The following is a 27,646-nucleotide window of genomic DNA, read 5'->3' on the forward strand; positions in this document are numbered from 1 at the left end:
AAACTCTATAATAAAAAATTCCAAAATTAATATTCTCTTCTCCAATCCACGTTCATGAACAAAACTAAAAGAAAAGGAACTATTGCTTGAGCAAGGACCGGTGATAGCTGATGTGGTGTGACCAAGTGGCAATGTCCTACCAGGCAGTGGCGGCGGGGACATTCAAAGTTGAAGGATTTTGAAAGAAACTCAGGCTACAAGTTATAGTTAGGATAAAATTGTATTATGTGTTTGGTATCTACTCAAGAGAGGATAAACTCAGATATAAGAGGAATATAAGTTGGATAAAATTATTGCATGGAGAGGTGAGATAAAGGAGGATAGAATTTTTAATATCAATGACATGAAAATTATGTTTACGAATCAAATACTTTTTGAATTACTAAAATTAAATAGCATTGAAATTCTAGTATAAAAAATTCAAAATATCGAAAAAAAATCATTTTTATTTATATAATTAAATTTCTTTCTATTGCATTATATTACTATATATGTATAGTATTTATGTTAGGTATTTTAGTACTTTAGGTGTATTAGTAGAGCTTACTATTTAAAAAAAATTTATTAGAGAATGATGGAAGGGGAAAAAAGAAAAAAGAAATAAAAAAAAGAGAGCAAAAATAATAATAAATAAGCAAATAAAAACGAAGTAGGCAAGAGTGTCGTGAGAGATTCTTACCATCTTTGCTTGTGCAAATTTTGTTGGGAAAATCCCTTATGATATTTTCATGATAACTAAACAATCAAGAGCTGTTAATGTGTTTATTGAAAATACCTTAGTAGAAAGTGAACAAGCCTAGAACTGGGGGTTCGATAAAGCTTGGAGGTAAAATGAATAGGTGAATAGCGAAGTAAAGCCACGATTACAAATATACGTGGAAGAACTAGAAGATAGAAGCTAAAGTGAAATCGATGTATTTTGCCCATATCAAAGTTATCTGAAGTATGAAGAGAAAGACTGACGAAAACTAGATGAACCTTTATGGATGTAAACAAGTCTTGAAAAAATGGAAGTTTGTGGAGACTTGGAGGTTCCAGACAAGGTGAACAATTTATGTAGTCTTCAATCACTGAGATATTAAGGAAGACCAATGAGAAGCAGTTGTTCGGAATGATTCTTTAAAAGATCTCTTTTCTTGTCTTAAAGGATATGCTTTACAAGCTTATAATATGGTGCAATGCTCATGGGATCTTCATTTCTTCAGTCAAGGTTGTGGTTGAGTTGGCAAAGACGGGTTGTGGAAGCTGCTGTGTTGTTACATTGGACATTTGTTTCTGTGGACGACATCAAGGGTATGGTCACCTTTGTCGGACATTAGGCACTTGGTTTGCATATTTTCAAAGCCAAGAATCACTTGAAAAGGCAAAAGTAGCTGTAGGAACCTACCTTTCCACATTTTCTCTGTTATGCACTTGAATATATTGCATATGGCTTGCATAACGAAGAAAAAGCATCTCCTGATGGCTTGGAAAGTTGGAACATACATGTCGTTTGATTATAAAGATATGACAGTTTCTCTGCTCTTAAAAACCTCTGTGAAGAAAAGCCGTTTACTCTACCCACAAGACACTATGCATTTCCACAACAGCTATTGCAATATTAGACAAACCTATTATAACAAGGCATCACTATAATTTATCATCTTCGTGAGTTTTGCTCCTTAGAGTTATATGTGATTTTGCAGGAGTTAAGGCTCCAATAGCCATATGAGGAGATGATATAGACTATATGACACCACCGGAACTCCTGAAGTAGTTTGAAGAGATTCTAGCTGCCAAATCCGAGGTGAGATTGAGATAATCCACCTTTCCCGAGCCCCCGTCTATGTTTGCATGTTATGACGGATGCGTTGCGTTGGTCATATATATTTTCCAGAATTTTTTTGATTCATTTTCGTTGTATCAATGGTATCCAATTCATGATCGCAAATCAGAATTTCTACGGAGAACAATTTCAGGAGTGGCGTTTCTGATTTATACTAAGATTTTAACATTTGATGTAGAACCTTATGGTTCTTGAGTTCATGCACTTCTATTTACTTTCAAATTGGGAAGTTTGATTTATGCGAGCTACGCAGAGAGTTTGCTTTGCCCCATGGTAGTAGAGATTTCATATGAATATAAGACTGTATCACAGATTGATGCACGAGTGAAGAATTTGTATTTCAGGTATGATGTCGCTGATGAAGATGCGGTGAAGTGTGCCGTGGAGGCGCGGTGGGATATGCTAGAGTGGTTTGCAAAGTCTGTCAAGTGAGGGAAGTCTCTGGCATCCGTTGAACCCCTACTCTCTGGCAAGTCGATGCTGTTTACTTTCTACATTCTGTGATTGCCAGGAAAATCGAGAAAGCTTGTGGGGATTTTGTTTTCTATTTCTGTGACATCCGGGAAATTCGAAATTTGTAAATTTGCCCGAATTCAATAAAAAGGAAGAAAATTAAATTTTAGTCGGTGTAAATTTTAGATTGAAAGGACGAAAGTGACGAATTTGGACGAGTCTCGAAATTTTGTTCGGTTTCAATTGGGTCTCGAAACCGTGGTCACCGCGACTTAGGATTTTTAATCCTCGCGCCTAAATTTTTCCCGACTGAACCTAGCCCGTGAAAATCCAAATTTCAGTCCCAATTAATTGAGCCAAAAATCCGTTCGGTACCGATTAGTTAGATTACCATTCCCCCCCCCAAAATAATTCATGTGAGGCAAATGTTTTAATGGTGAGTGACTGGTGGGCCCCACCTCAGTCAAATCTGCCACCCACCGGTCAACTCAGCCTCCTGCCATCTCTCTCTCTCTCTCTCTCTCTTCTTCTCTCCCTCCCCTGTCACTCGCGCGACCAGCCCTCCTCCCTCATTCACCGAGCCATCATCTTCCTCCTTTGTCCGTGGTTTTTGTGCGACAACCACCCCCAACCTCCGCCCGCCATTGCTCGCCGCCACCGCCACCGTCCCGACTGCCGTGGACCGCCGGACAGCCCCTGAAGACTCGGACGCCGGACTGCCCTGTTTCGGGTCCAGTGAGCTTGTGAGCTGCACAGCCGCCTCACGCCGTGTCGGACCGCCACCAGCCGCCGTGCCCTCGTCGTCCGCCCTCCCTACAGCCCTCTCAACCTTGTCCCGGCCGCCGTTCACCGTCGCAAGGCCCAGAACAGCCGCCCGAAGCCCCGGCGACCTCCCTGCCCTGTTTCGCGTCGGGCCACTGTTCAGCCGTCCCCCGCCGCGATTCAGCCGCACCCACCGGCCGCCGACCACCGCAAACCGTCGCCCTCAACCTCCCATCGACCCTTGAGGCTTGCGGAAGCCAGCCGTCGCCTGTGGAGGCCGTGAACAGCCCGGATCTACCTCCCCTGTTCTGAACCGCCGCCCCTGTTTTTGGGCCCGGTTCTGCCTTGCCGTCGTTCAGCCACCTCTGGCCGCCTTGGGCCGCCACCAGCGCTACCTCCGGTCACCCCGGACACCACCCAACCCAGGCCGAGCTTCCCCCAGCCTTTGCACAGCCCAAAAACCCCAAAACAGCCCCTGAACGCCTCTGTCTTGCTCTGTGGTTCTCTGTCCCGAGCACTGTTCACCGCCGGCCGCCACCCCCGAGCCTCATGCTGCTACCCCAAGGAGTCGTCAAGTCTTTAGGGCCGTCCCGGACCGAGTTGGAAACCCGGAACTTAAGTTGGGCTGCGAATCGCCGTTAGTTGTCGCCGATCGTCGTTGGACCGAGCCGGGTTCGTGTCACCGCCACTCGATTTGAGACTGCCCGAGCTTATTAAAATTGTGAGTTAGCCCCTAATTCTTGGTTAGGACGCTAATTGCGTTCGGATTAGACTAATTAGATCATTAGGTATTTAGGTAGCTCGATGAGGGCCGGTATAGGTTAGAAACTTGGTTTAGGTTCAATGGCCCTAATTGGTTAAATTAGTCTAATTAGTTAGGACTCTATGCCTATTTAGAATTAATTGATTTGAGTGATTGAATTGATTGATCGCGAGCGAGCGATAAGTCAGAGACGAGTGCGCAATTGGAATTAAAATTGGGATTAATAATCGACTTGTTGCAATTGATTAATTGATTAATTGAATTATTGAATTGTTGGGCGTGAGTGCCAGTTTGGTTGTTGATTGCCGTGGGGGTTCGATTAGAAGTTAATCGCCCCAAATTGCTTGGTTTGTCGGTCAATTTAAATTGCGCATTCATGTGACCACGTATGAGATAAAATTGCATGTTTTTGCACGAAAACGGCATTGGGGCCAAGTATTTGAACATGCGAGTGTGAGCATTCGACCTAAATCCAAGAAAAGAAGCGGCTGGTTGTCGAAGTGCCTGAGTGGTCACATAATGGGATAATTTCGACGATCATTGTCTTCTGGTCGTTCGATCCTGGCAATCATTGTCTTCTGGTTGCTGGATGCGCGTCATTCATTGTCTTCTGATCGTACGTTTGCCGGTCGCTGTTTGTGATAGGCCGAAGCCTTTTTAGGATTCCTGTTAGCTCCGTGCCGTGTCGACAATCATTGTCTTCTGGTTGGTCAAGCGGAGTCACATGGACTATCAGACGCCGTCGCCGGAAGTAAGGGACGATGCCCGGTCCTGCCGGGAGAGCACCAAGCGACTAGTGTGCTAGACCAACGGGTCGGATCTGCTAATAAATGGACTACGTGTGGTGTCTTGTGCATGCAAATGCTGTGATGCTATGCGGTGAGCTGAATTGATTTGATTGGTTGATTGTTGAGTCGAGTCCGCATTGCATTACGTGTGGCCTGGAGGGTAAGCTTGCATGTGGTTGAAATATTTGTTCTATGATGATGTGATTGCCTTTTAGGGTGTACGAGCGAATCAACGTCCTAATCGGGCTTAGGCGTTGGCTCACCGAGATTAATTTCTCACCCCGTGGTGGTTAACAATTTTCAAGCGGTGACGGAAGCCGTGGACGTTGAACCGAGAGGATTGTGGTAGGATTTTTGGGAGTAGACGAAGGTTTAACCTTACCCGACCCCGTGTCTTTTTGAGGACCTAGTGAGCCGCCCCGAAGTATGGGGTTGTATATTTACTGTAGCTCGGTAGGGTTAAGATTCGTCTACTTTTGATGTTTAATGAAATTATTTTTGTGAATTGACGGTGTTGAGTTTCTGTTGACACCTAAATTTTGATTTTTCTTAAATCATTTATCTTGCATAAAAAATGAGAATTAACTTTAGTTCTCACCAAAAATAATTTTCATGCATAACATATTTAATGTTTCTCAATTTTATGTTCACGTATTTGCATTAGCATTTGTCCGCATCGGCGGTGCGAGATTGACTTAATTGGATGAGCGATGAACCCGAGCTCACACAAAATTCGGCCGAACCCATTGTTATAGCCAAATTTTTTATAATGCCAATTAGTAAAATAAAACTTGGAGGATAATTCAGCATTTTATTATCAAATCTTGAGATTTCTTTGAGAATATCTTTTATCTCAAGATAGGAAATGAAATATTCGCTGGAAGCTCTAAACCTAGGTTATATAAGACTCATGTTCACGTTGAAAAGGGGGGTTCCACCATTCAGAAAATTGAGAATAGTAGAGAGAGTTCACGTGAGAAGGAAAAGGAAGAAGGAGAGCGCAAAAGGTGAGAAGCGGATTCCTCTGGCAACGAAGGAACATTGGTTCCCTTTTCCGTACAGATCCAGGAGCTTTTGCTGCAGTTTTCGACACCCTGTGGCTGCAGTTTTTACATCTATTACTGCGGTTTTCTCTTTATTATTACGGTTTTCTCCTCTGTCCCTGTGGTTTTTGCAATCTGTCTTTGTAGTTTCTTCATCACGTGTTGCTCTTGCAAAGGGGACGAGAAGCTGAGGAAAACCCCTATTGATTGGTCCACGCTTGGCTGCTGTTCAAGTACCACTTTTTGCTCCAAATTGGCCTAATTTTTCCACCGTTCAGGTCCAAAGCACAAGGTTTTGCTCGGCAATATAAAGGGGCTGTTTTGCTGCTCTTTACGTCAAAAAACAGCACTGTTTGGAGTAGAACTGCCCCTGCGTTGCTGCTGTCCTCTGTCGATCACGGGCCATCTAACGTCAACGTTGGTTTCTCTTGCCCGAACGTGTCCTCACTAAACCGATCCAAGGAGTGGAAGCTTGGAGTGCAAAATTTGGTCTAGTCCAAATTAGGAAAGCATAAATTTGCAAGATAAGGTAAATATTTCCTATATTCAAATGGAATATTCACTCGCCTAATTCGAGTATATCTTGTCATACACTTGTATATCTCGAGTATATTGCATCAAAGTGGATATTTTTTCAAACTACGGGTAGATTAGGAAAATTTCCTTTCCTAATCCGCAACTTGTCATATGATCGAGAACGTCCATCTTTAGGATTATTGATGGAATACTCGATTAGGTAAGGATTTGGGTTCAATCGTTAATCGTAGGATTACGAATTAAAGATTGACTCAAATATTCGTGAAATATTTCAAAACTTGATTGATATATCCACTTTCTTGTTTGACATTGATTGACATATTCACTTTCCTCATTTGATTTGAATTGCTTGATTGTCATATTTTTTAGAATATACCCGTCGCATGATGTAATCTAAAAAATTCTAAAAAAATTGCATTCATTCACTTTGCATATCTGAAAATTGCATCTTTTAAAAAATAACATCATGTAGATATTGCATATCTAATTTTTTATTTAGGTTAGATTGCATACTAGAATAGAAATTGCATGTTTAAATAGAATTTTATGTCTAAAATAATCTATCTTAATATATTAGGGTTTAGGTCAATTTGAACTCTAAAATATGCAAGATAAATATTGTTTTGGCATAGTTCTATTTTAGGAAATTAATTCATCCGAAAATATAAAAAAAAATCATTCATCCTTGCCACGTCATCCTTGCCACGTCATACATGCCACGTCATCCATGCCACGTCATTATTTCTTGCCATGTCATATTAGGTTGCATTTTAGCTTATATTGGATATTAGAATTGCATGTCTTCTTTTTAATTAATACACGTGTCACGTAGTTAATTTAATCATGGTCCTACTTGTGCATTCATTTAGTTTGCATGTAATCTAGTTTAGTCTTGCATTTAATCCATGCCATTGCATATAGTGTAGTCTCTCATGCATTCATATAAAATAAAAAAAATAAAAAATAAAAGAACTATCTTGTGTGGCGCATGCTCCCTTGATTATACTGATTTCTGGATGTTCATTAATTGATTGCGCACCCGCATGATAACTTTTGTTAGTGACTTAGGTTAAAATCAATTAATGTTGCCTTCTTAAATGATTTTTTATGAAATGAAATGGTACCGAAAGGGCGTTAGAGTAATCTGGCGTAATCAAGTCCCCGAACTCTTAATCTCTGGTTCGTAGGAATAAAATAGTTCTCCCGCTATTTTATTTAGGTTTCTAATCGACCTACCATAAATGATTAGTGGCGGCTCCAAAACCAAAATATATTGCATGTTAATAAATTGAACCTTAAGTTGCGATTTGGTATGGACTTGGGAGAGTTCGAGTTAGGTTGGTTAAATAATTAACTCGATAATCCATTAGCCTGGAAATTTTCCGAATTTTTAGATCGCGACAGCTTAGCGACTCATTTGGGGATTTGAACAACTTGATTTTCTCGAAAAAAATTTTGATTAATCAATCACTTTAATTTTCGAAAAAATTAAAAGGCACCTTAGTGGACTTAGGCCGGCAATTTCATGGAAAATCGCATTTTTGTTTGGCAATTGGACTCCGGGTAAGTCTTTAACCATAGTGTTAAATGATTTTGCAGATTGGGAGTTATAAGGGGAGGAGTGTTTGGCTAACCCTTTGTTTTGCAGATTGGTGTTTGGGATTGTTTGTTTAATTATGCACATTTTGAAGCGGTGATTGCTTCTTAATTATTGTGCATGATTAATTGCTTTAGCATTACACCACACACGACCCGTGGTCGGACCTGGGCCACTAGTTTTAGGATGGTATCGAGATTGGATCCTAACGTTCTCCGTGAGATCACGGTTGAAAGTTAGTCCAAATTTGATCCCGATTCTCTCTTCAAAAATGAGTTTCAAAAGTTAGAATTCCGCTCGGTAAGATTACCAAAGCGGGGTTATAATTTTTAACTCGAGAACCGAAGTTGAAATGACCCGGCTAATCCTGGTTACATCGTGGGATCATGATTAATCTTGATTATGTGCGCGAGATTGTCGCCTTGCCATAAGTCTTTCACTTCATTTTGCCCGCCTTTAGGATAGTTAGAATAAGTTTAACTCACGACTCATATGCATGTCTTTGTGATTGGCATTTTCTCCCTAAAGGTGATAATTTCTCGAACCTATCTTTTTTTTTTTTCTTTCTTCCTTATCTTATTTTGGGTCAGTCCATGATCTAGGTTGATTTATTCAATATTTTTATGGATCATTGGAGTATTCTTGATCTTGTTTATGTTATTGGTCTTCCTTAAAAAATTCTGTCATTCGAATTGGCCCACAAAGTCTTCATGAAAAACATTTCCAAGATTCTATCTATCATCTCAGAAATTTTCGAATCAATGCATTTTTTATGAGAACAAATCAATCTGGATTTCGGTAATTTTGGATGAATGTGAGAGTTCTACGAAATGGAGCATGGGTGTCATATTTACATTTTCACCCTGCTTTACATTCAAATGGATAGAGTCTAGGCACATGTCATGGATTGACCTACTATTCTCATCAAGTGTACTTATTCACATGTTTGCCATTTACGGGGATTAAGTTTGTTACGGATCCTCCACGAGAACCCTACGGCACACGGTCTAGGACAAGGAAGATGGCCGACAAAGCTGAGATTGCGGCGCTTGTTGAAGAAAAGGTGAAGGAACAAATGAAAGGACTAACCGAACAAATGTCCTTGCTGATGGACATGTTCAAAGCCCAACAGCAGCAACAATCCAGTTCAAGTTCCCAATTGGAGATGGTTCCGCCGGTGCGTCAAGGCCTTCGTTCGATAAAGGCTGTGGAAGTGGACCCCAACGAGACGTTACCCTTCGAGAATTTTATCATGACTGGAACTAATGCTGTTGCACCTAATGTGACCACACCCCCTATGATCAATACTTCCCGGATTCCAGTGGTTGAACCATCAAATGATGAAAGTGCAAAGCTATTGGCCAAGCTTGATCAAAGGCTTCGCGAGGTAGAGGGCTCGCACCACCCGCCTCCCATTGACTTCTCCATTTATGCTAAGGTGCAAGTGCCGGAAAAGTTTAAAATGCCAAATTTTGAGAAGTATGAGGGTACCTCCAACCCTATCCAGCATATTCGGATGTACCAATCATTGATGTATAAGTACATATCCAATGGCCCCTTCATGGTCCAAACTTTTCAAGCCAGTCTCAAGGATGCAGCAATGAGATGGTACATTGACTTTAAAATTAACCGGATGGAGAATTGGGAAGAGGCGGCCAATGCTTTTGTCAAGCATTTCAGATTCAACCTGGATATTCTTGTTTCCGGGGAAGACCTTGAGCAAGCCGAGATGAAAAAGGGAGAGAATTTCAAGCAGTATGCCACTAGATGGAGGAATATCGCATCTCAACTAAGGCTCGAACCTCCAGAGCGTGAGCTAATGAGGCTATTTGTGTCTACTCTTCCCCAAGTTATGAGATCACGATTGGTAGGAACCGCAGCCCAATCCTTGAGTCAACTCGTTATAATGGGTGAAGATATTGAGATTGCTATGAAGAGGGGATGGCTCGGTGATAATAGTTCAGCAAGCAAGCGTCCTCCGGTAAAGAAAGAACCGACAGTTGAGGTGAACATGGTCTATGCCCAAAAAGCTGTGGCTCAGAATCCTGGAAAGCGGTTTGCCGCTCAACAGCAAGCCGGCTCTGGTCAACAAAATCAGCGGCCTTATCAACGAATTTCCAAGGGGCAGGCAGCAAACCGTGTATCAAGCCATTAGACAATCGAAGCTTAATCATTGGACCATGTCCCGACATGCATTCTAATCTTTAGAGGAACGTATCTCTCACCAAGTTTGATCATTCCTAAAAAAATAATGTCCCATTTTCGGAAGAAGCGGTTATCATGAACTCCCAACTTGAGGCACATTGGGGGGCACTTCCAATCCCCCTTCATGGCAATGCCACGATTATTGGACATGATCCATTCTGATAGAAAATGGGGCAAATCGACAACAAACTCCGACTTGGGAAGGGAAGTACCTCTTTCTCTATCTTATGTTGTTCTCAATGTGACACTCTTTTTCCTCCTTGTAGGAACACATGATAAACATATGGCCATCACCATTGAAAGGGAGCAACTGGAGCATCTAAAGTCTTCACTTAACTCGTTCATGTATGTTACGGGGCATAGATGGAAACGAGCTGCTCCTCGACCCAAGGAGTAAACTCCTTGATTTGACCCATTGACATGTTCTGGGGCAACTCAATTCTCCCATCCACAAGAATTTGCTTTCATACTTGCATAGTCTGTTCTTTAACAAAGTGCATGAGATTTTCATGAAATATGATTTTGCACGCCCAAAAATGCTCACTCATTTCATAATTTGTGCATAATTGTTTTTCATGTTTAATTTACCAACTCTGAATAGGGAGTGTAAGCTATGTATGATGCATCGAATGTACGGAATGGGGTATAACAGGATGATGAAAGGCAAGCCATTTCTACACACGTCCCGCATTATAATCCCCAGTGAGTTGAGCGGTAGCTAGGTTCCGCATTCACAAGGCAAAGGGTTTTCTCGCAAAAGGTACGATAGCTGAAATGATAGAGGCATTCAGTTCTCTATTCCAAATACTACGGGTTAACCCTTGATTAACCCCTTTGAACGACGGTCTCATTTCTTTACCCCTGTCAAGAACCACCCCACATCGGGGTCCAGACGAGTTAATTCCGGTAGCAACACGAGGTAAATGGTTAGAAATTTTCTTGCTCGGACTAACATTAATCTTTGGGTGTTTCTTTGCATTTATACTCGAATTTTAATTCAAGTGCCTTAGGATGATGAAGATCATTCATTTCTCTATCCTACACACTATGTCCTTTGCATAGCCCACTTGCGCCTACAAATTCCTTTCTTAAACCTCTGTTGGTGATCGGTTGCTCACTCCAAGATGAAGATAACATTTTCCCAAGGAGCATAATTGGGGATGATCAAGTCAACAGACAATTCCCGTGTGAATTCATCTTGTATCTTAGATTTTTCATAATTTTTGTTTGTAAAGTTTATTCTTGTTGTAATTCCTAATTCAAAATCATGAGATTGTCAAAATCATAGGATTTGAAAAAAGGGGGAAGTAAATTCAGCCGGAAAGGAAAGGGTACACTCCAAAAAAAAAAAAAAAGAGAGCAGAAAAATTCGAAGAAAAAAAACAAGCTCTCTCGAAAAGAGAAAAATGGGAGTAGGGAGTAAGAAAAGCAAAGGCTGATCCTATAAGGAAATCCCGGGCATTAAAAAAAGCAAAGTGCCTACTAAAAGCAAGGCCAATGCCCATTCAAATTCTTGTTCGTTTGTACAATACTTCTGAATTTTCAAGTGTGCATGTTTGTATATTAGTTTGTAAATTTCGATATGTTCGCATGTTATTTCTTGTAAATCCCCAATGGAGTCCGATGGGAAAGAAGACTCCCCAAGGAGGTTGGTTTGCAAAGTACAATTCTTAGTAGAAAAGTACTATCTCTCAAGCAATGATGGTATCCTCTGAAGACTATTCTTGAAGGCCAAGATCGGTGACAAGACAGTAATGATCACCAACATCAAATCTTTCACATACATTTTCCGAGCCAAAATGAACCTTTTCGTTCCTCAATCCCTTATCCTTACCTACGTTACAATACTTGAAAGTCTCTTCCGACTAGGGCACTTGAGTTAACGTAGAGTTTAATGATTTTAAGCATCGCTCGAAGAAGTTCGAGCAAGATTATTTCTCTCTCATTTTTGCGGGGTTCTTGACTTGTAAACCCGGAGCGGATGACGAAGAAATTCATTTCAACAGCTTTGACTCAACTGGAGTCCCCTTGTAAGCCTTTGACCTAGCCCTCATTACGGTCCTAATCAAGACCTCCAGATCGGCTCGGTCGTATCAATTGCGAGATTACTCGGATCCTTGTCAAATGCGATGATGGTAAGATTGAGTGATTTCTTTTGAATCCTGCAATCGGGATGAAAAGCTTTTCTCAAGAATGAGAGAAAGCTCTTTCGGACTGAAGTCCCCCTTTCGACTTACATTTGAGGTATTCATAATGTAATAACCTCCATGAACAGAATTGGTAATGCAAACTTGACAAAATAGTTTTGCATAAACCCACTAAACAAATTTTAGCATGTATGCTTGCATGTGTTATCTTTGACATTGTCTGACGGATGCATGCCAATGGTCGAGTTGCCCCCTGAGGTTTCGAAATTCATCCAAAAATGAACAGGCCCTGGCGGCAAGTACCCACTAGGCAATCTACCAAATCCTCGGGTGCGTTTACGTAAGTCTGTCATCCTAAGACAGCCTGATGTTTGAATCAGGTATGTTTCTTTTCTCATTTAACTTTTGAATTTGAGGCATCTCCTTGTAATTATTTGATGCTTGTTTCAGATATGACATGAATTTTCGTTATTACCTGACGCTTGTTTCGGGTGTAACAAACCGTAGTCATTACTTGATGCTTGTTTCAAGCATGACAAATCTCGATCATTACCTGCCGCTTGTTTCGGGTTATTCTCTCACGGTGACCCGTTAAATCGGAGGTGGTTCCCAGAGACATTTTGCACTCACAGTGGCTCGTTGAAACGGAGGAGTCACGAGAGACATTTTACCGACTCACGGTGACCTATTAAATCGGAGGTGGTCCCGAGAGACATTTAAACTCAAAGTGGCTCATTGAAACGGAGGAGTCATGAGAGATATTTTACCGACTCATGATGACCCGCTAAAACGGAGGTGGTCTCAAGAGACATTTTCAGCTGATACGTGACCCGCTAAAACGGAGGAGGTCGCGAGAAGCGTTTTACCAACTCATGGTGGCTCACTAAAACGATGGCAGCCCCAAGAGACAAGATGGTGCAACTTGAACCATAATTCAAGCATATTTCTTTATTACGGATCTTGCGTCGTCTCGCATCGGGGAGAAGTCTCTAGTAACATATGGGCCCAGTACCTTAAGATTCTCCCATCGGGAGCTTGGAAATTAAGGGAATCATCAGCTTATGAGTTATTTGGTAAAACAGGTATTCTCATTTGCAATCCATGCATAGGTTTCTCTAATTCCTTTATGGAAAAGAAGGCGGAGACGCATATTATTTACTGTCTTGCATATCATGCATTATTTCCTTTTGCATTAGAAAATGGGATTAAAAGTCCCGTAAAAAAATCATGATTCATCATTCACATTTGCAAAATTTAGGTTTTCAATTTTGGTCTTTGAGCGAAACCTCTGCGAGCCTCCACTCAAAGAGGGGCAGCTGTTGACACCTAAATTTTGATTTTTCTTAAATCATTTATCTTGCATAAAAAATGAGAATTAACTTTAGTTCTCACCAAAAATAATTTTCATGCATAACATATTTAATGTTTCTCAATTTTATGTTCACGTATTTGCATTAGCATTTGTCCGCATCGGCGGTGCGAGATTGACTTAATTGGATGAGCGATGAACCCGAGCTCACACAAAATTCGGCCGAACCCATTGTTATAGCCAAATTTTTTATAATGCCAATTAGTAAAATAAAACTTGGAGGATAATTCAGCATTTTATTATCAAATCTTGAGATTTCTTTGAGAATATCTTTTATCTCAAGATAGGAAATGAAATATTCGCTGGAAGCTCTAAACCTAGGTTATATAAGACTCATGTTCACGTTGAAAAGGGGGGTTCCACCATTCAGAAAATTGAGAATAGTAGAGAGAGTTCACGTGAGAAGGAAAAGGAAGAAGGAGAGCGCAAAAGGTGAGAAGCGGATTCCTCTGGCAACGAAGGAACATTGGTTCCCTTTTCCGTACAGATCCAGGAGCTTTTGCTGCAGTTTTCGACACCCTGTGGCTGCAGTTTTTACATCTATTACTGCGGTTTTCTCTTTATTATTACGGTTTTCTCCTCTGTCCCTGTGGTTTTTGCAATCTGTCTTTGTAGTTTCTTCATCACGTGTTGCTCTTGCAAAGGGGACGAGAAGCTGAGGAAAACCCCTATTGATTGGTCCACGCTTGGCTGCTGTTCAAGTACCACTTTTTGCTCCAAATTGGCCTAATTTTTCCACCGTTCAGGTCCAAAGCACAAGGTTTTGCTCGGCAATATAAAGGGGCTGTTTTGCTGCTCTTTACGTCAAAAAACAGCACTGTTTGGAGTAGAACTGCCCCTGCGTTGCTGCTGTCCTCTGTCGATCACGGGCCATCTAACGTCAACGTTGGTTTCTCTTGCCCGAACGTGTCCTCACTAAACCGATCCAAGGAGTGGAAGCTTGGAGTGCAAAATTTGGTCTAGTCCAAATTAGGAAAGCATAAATTTGCAAGATAAGGTAAATATTTCCTATATTCAAATGGAATATTCACTCGCCTAATTCGAGTATATCTTGTCATACACTTGTATATCTCGAGTATATTGCATCAAAGTGGATATTTTTTCAAACTACAGGTAGATTAGGAAAATTTCCTTTCCTAATCCGCAACTTGTCATATGATCGAGAACGTCCATCTTTAGGATTATTGATGGAATACTCGATTAGGTAAGGATTTGGGTTCAATCGTTAATCGTAGGATTACGAATTAAAGATTGACTCAAATATTCGCGAAATATTTCAAAACTTGATTGATATATCCACTTTCTTGTTTGACATTGATTGACATATTCACTTTCCTCATTTGATTTGAATTGCTTGATTGTCATATTTTTTAGAATATACCCGTCGCATGATGTAATCTAAAAAATTCTAAAAAAATTGCATTCATTCACTTTGCATATCTGAAAATTGCATCTTTTAAAAAATAACATCATGTAGATATTGCATATCTAATTTTTTATTTAGGTTAGATTGCATACTAGAATAGAAATTGCATGTTTAAATAGAATTTTATGTCTAAAATAATCTATCTTAATATATTAGGGTTTAGGTCAATTTGAACTCTAAAATATGCAAGATAAATATTGTTTTGGCATAGTTCTATTTTAGGAAATTAATTCATCCGAAAATATAAAAAAATCATTCATCCTTGCCACGTCATCCTTGCCACGTCATACATGCCACGTCATCCATGCCACGTCATTATTTCTTGCCATGTCATATTAGGTTGCATTTTAGCTTATATTGGATATTAGAATTGCATGTCTTCTTTTTAATTAATACACGTGTCACGTAGTTAATTTAATCATGGTCCTACTTGTGCATTCATTTAGTTTGCATGTAATCTAGTTTAGTCTTGCATTTAATCCATGCCATTGCATATAGTGTAGTCTCTCATGCATTCATATAAAATAAAAAAAAAAAAAATAAAAGAACTATCTTGTGTGGCGCATGCTCCCTTGATTATACTGATTTCTGGATGTTCATTAATTGATTGCGCACCCGCATGATAACTTTTTGTTAGTGACTTAGGTTAAAATCAATTAATGTTGCCTTCTTAAATGATTTTTTATGAAATGAAATGGTACCGAAAGGGCGTTAGAGTAATTCGGCGTAATCAAGTCCCCCGAACTCTTAATCTCCGGTTCGTAGGAATAAAATAGTTCTCCCGCTATTTTATTTAGGTTTCTAATCGACCTACCATAAATGATTAGTGGCGGCTCCAAAACCAAAATATATTGCATGTTAATAAATTGAACCTTAAGTTGCGATTTGGTATGGACTTGGGAGAGTTCGAGTTAGGTTGGTTAAATAATTAACCCGATAATCCATTAGCCTGGAAATTTTCCGAATTTTTAGATCGCGACAGTTTCCTACTATGCTATCCCTTTGTTATTGATTGTCTGGGAGAATTGCACGTTCCGCATGCGCCGTAATTTCGTAGGTTGATAGCTACCCGAGACGCTATCATTCATGACCTGAGGTGAGTAAGGTAGGGATGTCGCGAGCTCGAGAGTTGGGGCGTGACAGTTTCTGCATCTCAACTCAAGTTCTGCTGTAAGGATTGGATGAAAATGCATCTCTACCAATCGACACTTGTATTCTCTTTGCTAATTCTTGAGTAGGACTTAGGATGAACATATACCGAGTTTTTAAAAATAGAATGAATTATCGCTCAACTCCATATTATGGCCCTCAAGGCCTCTTCATTCGGTATCCTTACTCGAAAGCTTTTACAAACTTTAGATTTTTGAGGTGGGTGCAAATTCAGTTTTGCTTGTCTTGTAGTCCATTTGCTTAGGAACTGAACATTTAGAAGATTTTTATCACTAGATTCAGAAAAATTATACGCCAAGTTTAGTCATGTTAGCAGAACAATGAGTTGGCAAAGAAAAGTCAGCACCTTGCACTAATCCTAAATTCAACGCTTGGAACTTGCTATACGTTAAGGAACACTCCGAAAAGAGGAAAAATCAAAGTAATGGGACTGAAAAGTTCTGTGTTTGACGATCACAAGAAGCAAAAGAAGACACAGTCAAGAGCCGCCACCTTTTAGGTAAGATTCGGAGAATAATGCATCGTCATAATTATGTTGTTTTCTTCATTGTACTGAGGTCACACGTAACAAATTCTTTCATAGATTGTCGAATTTTCTCGATTAAATAAGTGATAAGAATTATAATGCGATAGCCACCTGACTGAACCTTGAACGTGAAGCAGGGGACCATTTGCTGTCCTCTAGCCCGAGACGGAGACATTAGATAAAATCACAAGAAATGCCACAACCCGCACATGGCATGACATGGAAATAATCGTCGAGGAGACATGACCCGGTCGCTTACAAGTAATGTGGAAGAGTTCCAAACTGGACCGACTGATTATATCTTGTAATAAAGTTGGCCAATGGCTCTCCTGCACAAAGGGACCAGAAGAAAAAGGAGACTTCAAAGGTTCAACTTCATCAGGAATCTTCCTTTCATTGATGTTGCAGTCAATGCCTCCCAATGAGCTGTGCATGGCAATATAGAACTGAGAGCCAGATAAGTCATTGCAATATCAGAACCTTAGCCACATATTCCTCTGACTTCGTCAACATTGTCTCAGCTTGTCCTCTCTTTCATACATGGTTTCTCCAAGACAAGCCAAAGCAAAGTACCAACCAAGCAGCAACGCGTCACTTCGATATGCAGAAAGAGAGTACGAGATCTTAATCGGGCAATCAAGACAGCTCCTCCATGGAATTGTACAAGTAAATGAACAGACGATAAGTATTTTGTCAAAGAGGAAGGGAACTTCCAGGAAAGTTGGCGATAGAAGCTGCTTTACCCTTACCTTTTCCTCTGCTAGATCCACTTATTCTCCCCACCTTTTATACAGGCATAGCTGCTCTTTCTCATCCCAATCCAGGAAATTCGTAAACAGAATTTTTGGAAGTCGAATTCGGGTTCCATCGAACCGCTAGCTGATTTGATGTCCAAAGAAGCATCTGTTCTTGAGCTTATCCAGACTGCGAAATGAAGGTCAAGAACAGCGCTGAAGGTCAAAGCAGCATTCATCTGGATATTCCTCAGATTCAGAAGAAAAATGAAACCATCATTTCACCCACCACAATCTTTGAGCCGCAGACTAGTGCTGGTAGGAGAGACGGAAGCAGCGGGAACTCCGTTCGCCCCACACTGCCGGCTGTTTCGGCCCCGGAGAAGAAGCTGACTCTGTTTGCTCTCCGCCTTGCGGTTCTCGAAAAAGCAGCCACTGGCCTGGGAACCCTTGGTTTTATCTGGGCAACGGTTGTGCTCCTAGGGGGTTTTGCCATTACCCTAGAGAACACCGACTTCTGGTTCATCACCTTCATTTTATTAATTGAAGGAGCTCGAATATTCAGCAGGAGTCATGAGCTGGAATGGCAACACCAGTCCACTTGGTCAATAGCTGGTGCTGGAATTAGCAGCTTCCGAGCGCTCAGATCGAGCTCCAGAGCTCTAGTTGAATCCATGAAGAATATGTTGAGTCCCGTAAGCTCTGCTATGGGGAAGCAAAGTCAACACAGCAGGGAAATATCCGAAACTACAGATGCCAAAAACATTAGAGAACAGAATATGAAAAGGAAGCACACCCGGATTTGGACTTCTTCGGAAGTTTCTATTCTACCTTATGGAGGGTGGGTTTTCCTTTCGAGAAACATCAGCAAGATTCTCGATTGGCTCCAACTCTTATCTGCGATAGCCTGCGTTGTACTCTCATTGATGAAGCTCATCAAGCACAATTATGGTGAGGCAGCTAAAGGAGACCCGGACAAGATAAACCGGAAAGCTGCTCTGATTCTCTTTTATGCGTTGGCTTTGGCAGACGCTCTGGTCTTCCTGACAGAGAAAGTCTACTGGGAGTGGAACACTGTCATCTGTAAGCTTCTCGAAGGGGTGAACAAGGAATGCAATCTGGGGGCTTCAGGTATGATCTCGACTCGGAGATTTTTCTACGACTCCTATTCGAGATGTCTTAATGGGAGCATATTTGATGGCCTGGGAATGGATATGGTGACTTTTGCAATGGATCTCTTATGTTCAAACTCGCCGGATGAGCAGCTCATAGGAGCCAGGATTCTTCACCGGTTTTCTACAACAGAACAGTTTTCAGATGACACGCTTCAGAAGATAGGTACAAGTCTGCCAGTTGTAGAGAGACTGGTGGAGATATTAAACTGGAAACAGCCACAAGAGGAAGAAATCAGACTAGCAGCTGCAGAAATAGTTTCCAAATTAGCCGGGAAAAAGCAAAACTCCCTTCGGGTCGCTGGAATACCCGGGGCAATGGAAACGATATCATCTCTTCTACACACAAACAGAAGCCCCAGTTCTACAGCTGATGCAATTGGCGAAAAGAAAATCATCTTTGACCATGAGGACTATGGATACTGGACTTTCAATAATTTGGGGTTACTCATTCTGAAGAAACTAGCCTGTGATCACGATAACTGCGGAAAAATTGGGAACACACGGGGCCTTCTTTCCAAAATCATAGATTTCACTCATGCTGATGAAAGAATATTGAAGGACTCGACGGTCACCACATCTCAGGTTTTGACTGTTAAAAGATCCCTACAGGTTATGAAGATGCTGGCAAGCACAACGGGTACCACAGGGAAAATGCTCCGGAGAGAGATCTCGGAGAGAGTCTTCACCATAAGCAACATAAGAGATATTCTACGATACGGAGAGGAACGACCTGAACTGCAGAAACTAGGGATTCAGATCCTTAACAGTTTGGCACAGGACGACGATGCGACGGAGCGAATAGGAGGGACCGGCGGAGTTCTGAAAGAACTGATAAAGATTTTCTTCCAACAAGGAGTATTGGAAGATCAAAGGGATGTGAGGATTGTGGCTGGAGAAGCCCTGGCAATGCTGGCTTTCGAAAGCAAGAGCAACTGTCATCGCATCTTGAAGTTAAATGTAGTGGAGAGGCTCCTAGAAGCATTGGAGATTCCGATTCTTCATGTTAATGCTGGAAGAATTTTGAGGAATCTATGCGCTTACAATGGGCCAGAGTCCTTCAACCAGCTAAGGGGAGTAACAGCAGCTGCACCAACAGTAAGTGCATTATTAATGAACCTGAGCCGGCATCTCAATAACCAGAAAGGGCAGCTACGTAGAGGTTTAAGTTGTCCTAGAGAGAATGATATTAATTGTTCCCATCTAACCATATTTCCTCAACTCAGGTTCTCAAGGCAATCTTCTCATCAGAAGGCAAACTACAAGAGGTGATGGTTGGGTTAGCGGCACATGCTTTCAAATTCATGACAGCAGAAGAATCGACCACCCTCTTCGAGAGGACGGGGTTTAGAGAAGCCGAATTAGCTTGCGCTTTGGTCGAGATCCTGAGGAGCTACCGGAATCCACATATAAAGGTGCCGAGAATGAGAAGGTTTGCTATCGAGCTAGCAATCTGGATGATGAGAGAGAACTCAATAAATGTGCGGAGATTCAGGGATCTGGGAATGGAGGAGGAGCTTGAAGGAGTCTTGGATACGACATCAGAGCTAGAGAGCTTCAATATTTTCTCTGGCACCATTGGACTAAGCAGGCACAGCACGACTATTCAGTCACTTGTTGAGACCGCACTTGTGCTGCTGAAGAACAGGTTTGAACAATCGGTAGGTTACTGAGCAAGTGATGATGCCAAATTATCCAACAAATGGGAAACATGAACGTAAGTTAGACTACACATTTCATTCTCTAATTCCAGAAGCAAGGAAATAAAAGTAATTGCTTCTTTAGCAACTCCTCCCGGCTTAATCCTGATGAAATGCTTCCGAAAGTTATTGGCTTCCTTGTTTTTTTTTTTTTTTTTGGTTGGTCAGTATCAGCTTCCTTGTTTGTTCGCACGGAATGTGTGCGATTGACAGCACACCATATGCTAGATGTGTACATCCACCCCACACATTCTTTTACTTGTCAATTGAACTCCTGAACATGGAAGCATACCGAAGTATTGCATATACCGTGACGCTGAGCTCACTACTTCTAATACTTGAAGATCAGATTTTTTTCCTTCCAAATCTCGTTTTACTTTGGAGCGAATCAAGACTGAAGGATGACATAGCCCAAGGTAATCATCACATATTTTCAAATGACTACACGAGAACAAGAATCCCAAAGGGCAATTCATCGTGCGTCTGAAGTTGATCATAAGAAAGAACATATTGCTTACTATGTGACGACAGAAGGAAATCTCACAGCGTACCCACAAATTATCTGCATCGTCCGCTTCTCTGAAACCCCCCCTAAGTAGGACTAGATAAGAAGCAAAGAAAAAATGGGAACTTGCAGCTGAATAATTCACTCTATAAGGAAAAAGCCCATGAACAAAGCTCATAAACTACGAAAACCGATGCATTATGGTGGTTGAATTCGGAAGAACCTCATCACCGGTCAAGATCAGTGAGTTTCGGTGCTGGGATGAGCGAGGATTAAGCGTCTCTTGACGGTGAGCGAGCTCAGTCGCTGCGAATTTGCCAAAAATGAAGAACATATGGGGGAGGGGAAGGTAAGGGCGCGCATGATAACACTTCAAAAGCTGAATTTCTGCTTCAGAAGTGCTTCTGAAGCTGAAATCCGTTTGGTAAAGACACTTCAAAAGTGCTTCTGAAACTGAAATCCGTTTGGTAAAAATATTGACTTCCGGTAGGAATTTCTACTTCTGAAAGAGATTTCTACTTCCGGTTGAATTTTTGGTCAACTTTGAGAAGCTAAAAATTTTAGCTTCTCGGCTTCGTAAATCACTTCTTCCACTCCGCCGACCAATGCCCGCCCGTTGGTCCGCCGCCGCCGGTCGCCGGCCGCCGCCGGCCGCGGTCGCCGCCGCCCGCCCACCGCCCGGTCGCTGCCGCCGCCGCCGCGGCCGCCGGTCGCCGGTATTTTATTAAAAGTAAAAATTTTAGAAGTAGAAATTTTATCAAACGTCTTTTTTATGAGAAATTAACTTTTGATGGAGAAGTTGAAAAATCAACTTCTCCTTTTGATGGAGAAGTTGAAAAATCAATTTCTGCTTCTAATGGTGTTTCAGAAGCAGAAGTGTTACCATGCGCGCCCTAAGAAACGGTAAGAACGAGATTGAGTTAAAACCGGAAAATATGACTCAAAACAGTCTCTAAGTCACAGTCGCACGTCTTCACCGTATACTTAAGCCAAGGGAAAATATTCGGTGATATCAAAACGTCATTGTCCAAGCTCTCAAGCTCTGTTCTTCATCTTCGTCAGACCTTAATCGGGAAGACCGCCCCCCTTTCGCTTTGAAGACAGCTGACTACCACTTCAAAGACCGGTTTGAGATGTTCATCGCCATTCGTTGTGGTCCTTCACCGTGAACTGCCCGCCATAGCTATACTCGGGACTCCTCTGTCCGGTTTGTTTTACTGCCGTAGGAGGTGAAGAGCTAGAATCGCAAGCACGATAACTTGACAGCCTAAATCTCAGCAGCCGACAATCCTCGAACCTTCCGGCCTCGTTCCAGTCTCCCATTGCAGCCTCTTCGCGCTCGGACGACCAGGTAATGCCATAGTTCATGTGTTGCCCTGTTCTTGGTATGGCCAAGTAGTGCTCATGCAAATTCGGATGAAAATCACTCGAAGTCCGAGAAGCAGTTCGATGATTTATGATGACTTTACTGTGTCAATGCTGTTACCGGAGAAAAAGAACAACTTTGGTTTCGTGACCAGTTCAATCCCTCCAGTGCTTATAAACCGTTTGTCGAAATACCTCGGACAAACTGCGAAATTGATGATTTTTGTTTTGGGCAATTTGAACCTGAAATCTAGGAGGACCCCTGTGGGAATGAGTGGTTGATTAGTATCCTTTATTTTTTGGGAAAATTTCAAAGAAGTGCATGGAGGAACTTCATTTTTTAAAAAAAAGTCTAGAGTAGATATTATTTTAAATAAGGGCATGAATTGCCCAAATCAATCTCAAATAAGGACCTGACCTCGTCGGCCTGTCACGTGCTCACTAGCCGGCAAGCATGTGACTTTTCCGACGTTCGGAGCAGGGGCATTTTTGTCCAAAACAATTTGAAAGAAAAAAAGTCAAAACTCTATAATAAAAAATTCCAAAATTAATATTCTCTTCTCCAATCCACGTTCATGAACAAAACTAAAAGAAAAGGAACTATTGCTTGAGCAAGGAGCGGTGATAGCTGATGGGGTGTGACCAAGTGGCAATGTCCTACCAGGCAGTGGCGGCGGCGACATTCAAAGTTGAAGGATTTTGAAAGAACCTCAGGCTACAAGTTATAGTTAGGATAAAATTGTATTATGTGTTTGGTGTCCGCTCAAGAGAGGATAAACTCAGATAGAAGAGGGATATAAGTTGGATAAAATTATGGCATGGAGAGGTGAGATAAAGAGGGATAGAATTTTTAATATCAATGACATGAAAATTATTTTTACGAATCAAATACTTTTTGAATTACTAAAATTAAATAGCATTGAAATTCTAGTATAAAAAATTCAAAATATCAAAAAAATATCATTTTTATTTATATAATTAAATTTCTTTCTATTGCATTATGTTACTATATATGTATAGTATTTATATTAGGTATTTTAGTACTTTAGGTGTATTAGTACAGTTTACTATTTAAAAAATTTTTATTAGAGAATGATGGAAGGGGAAAAAATAAATAATAATTAAAGAATTAAAAAAAGAGAGCAAAAATAATAATAAATAAACAAATAAAAACGAAGTAAGCAAGAGTGTCGTGAGATATTCTTACCATCTTTGCTTGTGCAAATTTTGCTGGGAAAATCCCTTATGATATTTTCAAGATAACTAAATAATCAAAAGTTGTTAATGTGTTTATTGAAAATACCTTAGTAGAAAGTGAACAAACCTAGAACTCGGGGTTCGATAACGCTTGGAGGTAAAATGAATAGGTGAATAGCGAAGTAAAGCCATGATTACAAATATACTTGGAAGAACTAGAAGATAGAAGCTAAAGTGAAATCGATGTATTTTGCCCATATCAAAGTTATCTGAAGTATGAAGTGAAAGACTGACGAAAACTAGACGAACCTTTATGGATGTAAAAAAGTTAAGAAAAAATGGAAGTTTGTGGAGACTTGGAGGTTCTAGACAAGGTGAACAATTTATATAGTCTTGGATCATTGAGATATTAAGGAAGACCAATGAGAAGCAGTTGGATATAACTAGGAAGCTAGATATAACTAGAATTTAATATCAACAGAATACTACGAAAACTGGATATAAGCAAAATACTATGAAAGACTGATAAAAGCAAAAGCCTAGTGATAGTCTCATATCATCAGAAAACTGAAAGATGAATATAACCAGAACTGCTGATATAAGTGGACAAATCAAACTAACTACGAAAATAATCTTGTGTAATATCGTGCAATGCTCATGGGATCTTTATTTCTTCAGTAAAGCTTGTGGTTGAGCTGGCAAAGATGGGTCGTCGAAGTGGCCGTGTTATTATATCGAGGGTATGGTTTTTTCTATTTTTGATATTCAATTAGGCTCTCAGCTTGCATATTTTCAAAGCCAATAATCACTTGAAGTAGCTGTAGGAACCTACCTTTCCACATTTGCACTGTCATGCACATGAACATATTGCATATGGCTTGCATAACATGAATATATTGCATCTGGCTTGCATACAGAAGAAAAAGCATCTCCTGAAGGCTTGGAAGTTTGGAACATGCATGCAGTGTGTAAGATATGACATTTTCCTCTCCACTTTATAATCTCTTGGAAGAAAATTCATTCACTTTGCCCACAACACAATAATTATGTGATGTTTTATTTAGAGTTAATATCACGAAAAATTTCAAATTGATATATTTGTAATAAATTTACCCCAAACTAATTTTTTTACTACTAAAAACCCTTAACTAGTACATCTATAATAAATTTACCATCCATTATTTTCCTTTAAATTTTTCCATCAAATTGCCGAGTTAGATGACACATGGCAATTTACAGCTTTACCAATTTGGGGATTTTACCTTCCTTTTGTCACATATATCCTAGTTTAGAGTTTTTTGTGATATTAACCCAATTTAATGAAAACTACTGAAGGGTAAATTTATCACTGATTTACTAATTCAAGGTTTTTGGTATTCAAAAAATTAATTTGGGGGTACATTTATCACATGTATATCAGTTGGGGATTTTTGTGGCTAAAAAATTAGTTTTGGTAAATTTGTCAAATGCGCAAAAGCATTGGGCCTTTCATGGTATTGGCGCTTTATCTACCATGACACATTATCACGGAAACTATAGCAAAATTCGACGAGCCTAAATTAACTACACATCACCATAATTTATCAGCTTCGTTAGTTTTTGCACCTTAGAGTTACACATGATTTTTGCAAGAGTTAAGGCTCTGTTATGAATAACACGAAAATTATAATGAAATTAAAATTGAAAAGAAAAAAATGAACACATAGATTTACTTGAAATACCTTTGCAGGAAAAACCATGGGGAGAGGAGACACAAAATTCACTATGGAAAATCTAGGATTACAAAAGGTAGCTTAAAAACTAAAGACTATTTCTGTCTCTACTTCTTAACCTAATAACTTGAGAAACAATATATACTACCGCTCCCTAACCCTAACGCTGGCCCAAGCCCATAAAAAATTCAAGATATCTCAATAAATCTCCACATTGGCTAGAATTTCTCAAATAGACAAAAGTAATAAATAATCTTCTTCTTCCACCAAAGTAAAACTTAGTTGCAGCAAACATTAACCAAACCCAAGCAATGCTTGGATTTTGCAATAGGTAAGGACTTCGTCAACATATCAGCTAGATTATTTTCTGTGTTAATCTCCAAGGTCTTCATATAGCAGTCAAATACTGTCCCGAAATAATGATGCCGCACATGAATATGCTTTGTCCGCTTATGATACATATGATATTTAATAAGATGTACATCACTCTGATTAGCACAATAGACAATAGTCACACCATGATTTACACCGAGCTCTCTAAATAAGCATATTAACCATATGGCCTCTTTAACTGCCTATGTAATAGCCTTATATTATGCCTTTTGTTAAAAAAAAAAAAAAGGCAACAATATGATATAAAATAGCTTTCCAATTGACTGCACAACCTCCAATAGTAAAAATATATCTCGTCAAAAAACTCATCTTATCAAGGTCACCAACTTAATCAGAATCAACATATCCTCTAAGAGTATCATGAGTCTTCTCAAACTCTAGACCACATTCAAAAGTACCCTTCAAACATCTCAAAGTCCACTTTATAGCTTGTTAATGAACTTTTCCTAAGCATGATAAATATTTACTTACCATGCTAATAACATGTGAAATGTCGGGTCAAGTGCAAATCATAGCAAACATAAGGCTATCAATTGCACTAGAGTATGGAACATGTGACTTATATTTTATCTCTTCATCTATATGTGTACATAAACTACCTTATAATCTAAAGTGAGCAACAAGAGGAGTACTTATTGGTTTGGAATCTCTCATGCCAAAACGATCTAATACATTCTTCGCGTAGCTTTTCTGAGAAAGATGCATTTTTTTCCCTTTCGATCTTGCCGAATTTCCATGCTTAGAATTTTCTTTATTGCACCTAAATCCTTTATCTCAAATTCAGCACTTAGCTGTGCCTTCAAATTTCGTAAATCATATTTATCTTTTGCTGCAATCAGCATGCCATCAATATAATAGCAGATAAATGAAAGAGCCATTTGGAAGTTTGCGCAGACATATACAATTATCATATTTGCTCCTACAATAGCCAAGTTGAACCATAAAGGAATCAAACCTTTTATACCATTGCCTAGGTGATTGCTTCAAGCCATACATAGACTTTTTCAATAGACAAACATGATCTTCCTCACCATCAAAATGAGAATCCTCTAGCTGACCCATATAGATTTTCTCTTCAAGTTCATCATGCAAGAAAGCGGTTTTCACATCAAGTTGTTCTAACTCTAAATTATGCATAACAACTAACACAAGAAAAATTCGAATAGAGTTGTGTTTAACGAAAGGTGAAAATACATCATTAAGATCAACTCCCTCAATCTGACTATAGCCCTTAACAACTATATGAGCTTTAAACCTGATGTCTTTAACTCCAGGAATACCTTCCTTTCTTTTGAAAATCCATTTGTGGCCCATAATTTTCTTTTCTTTTGGTGGCTTGACAAGCTCTCAAGTCTAATTCTTTTCAAGAGATTTCATCTCTTCATTCATAACAACTAACTACTTTGCTGAATCTTTTCAAGAAACAACTTCCTTGTAGATTTTAGGCTCCCTATACTCTACTAACTCTACAACTAAAAGAGCATAAGCAACAAAATCTAAGTACTTATACTTCTGTGGAAGCTTCACTATCCTTCTTGGCCTATCTTTGGCAGTAGAATATTGTTCCTCTTCAGGTTTTCTAACTTGATACTATCATTAGATGGCTAAACTGATTGCAAAGAAATTACTTCAAACTCTACCTTCTCCGCAACACTTTCTAGATTTTCTTGACAAGGAAAAGACGATTCCTTGCTAGGATGAAGGATAGGATTCATCAAAAGTAACATATTTGCTAATGATAATCTTAGATGAATTAGAATACCAAAATATATAACCCTTTACACTAAAAGAATAACCAAGAAAGATGCATTTTTTTGTACTCTAGGCTATAGTTTCACCCCACGAACATGTGTATATGCCGGTCATCCAAATACTCAAAGAGAAGAATAATAGGCAGGTTTACCCGACCATACCTCCTTAGGTGTCTTGCATTCATTAGATATGCAAGGATAACTATTTATCAACCAACATGCTATATTGACTATCTTAGCCTAGAACTTTTTGTCAAAACCAGCATCGGACAATGTGCACCTAGTTTTTTCCCATAAGGTTTTGTTCATTCATTCTGCAATACCATTTTGCTATGGTATATTCATAGTAGTATGATGCTTCATAACGCTTTCAATTTTGTAGAACTCATTAAACTCGCCTCCACAAAATTTTAGAATATTATCTTTTTCTCAACCTTTTCATCTTTACTGGTCTGCTTATCAATCAATGTTTGTCATTACTTAAATGTAACAAAAACATCACTCTT

The 27,646-nt window shown here is 39.9% G+C and overlaps 2 protein-coding genes and 1 pseudogene across 2 annotated transcripts in view; 2 read left to right on the top strand and 1 right to left on the bottom strand.

The window, feature by feature from the left end:
• Positions 1-27,646, bottom strand: part of LOC115728660 (disease resistance protein L6-like) — a 344,958-nt gene that overhangs the window by 253,675 nt on the left and 63,637 nt on the right. The window lies entirely within an intron of this gene.
• Positions 1-27,646, top strand: part of LOC115731997 — a 39,425-nt pseudogene that overhangs the window by 9,323 nt on the left and 2,456 nt on the right.
• LOC125313649 lies at positions 17,089-20,543 on the top strand. The gene is made up of 2 exons (XM_048273453.1): positions 17,089-19,615; positions 19,744-20,543. The coding sequence occupies exons 1-2, from the start codon at positions 17,543-17,545 to the stop codon at positions 20,188-20,190; spliced, it is 2,520 nt and encodes an 839-aa protein (XP_048129410.1). The 5' UTR covers positions 17,089-17,542; the 3' UTR covers positions 20,191-20,543.

Source organism: Rhodamnia argentea, chromosome 1 (genome assembly GCF_020921035.1).
Source record: "Rhodamnia argentea isolate NSW1041297 chromosome 1, ASM2092103v1, whole genome shotgun sequence".
In the NCBI taxonomy this organism is placed as follows: domain Eukaryota; kingdom Viridiplantae; phylum Streptophyta; class Magnoliopsida; order Myrtales; family Myrtaceae; genus Rhodamnia; species Rhodamnia argentea.

Bases quoted from the DNA above. Each gene is read 5' to 3' on its own strand.
- LOC125313649 (XM_048273453.1), top strand. From the start codon at position 17,543: ATGAAGGTCAAGAACAGCGCTGAAGGTCAAAGCAGCATTCATCTGGAT. The intron at 19,616-19,743 runs GTAAGTGCATTA...TCCTCAACTCAG, and splicing joins TAACAGCAGCTGCACCAACA to GTTCTCAAGGCAATCTTCTC.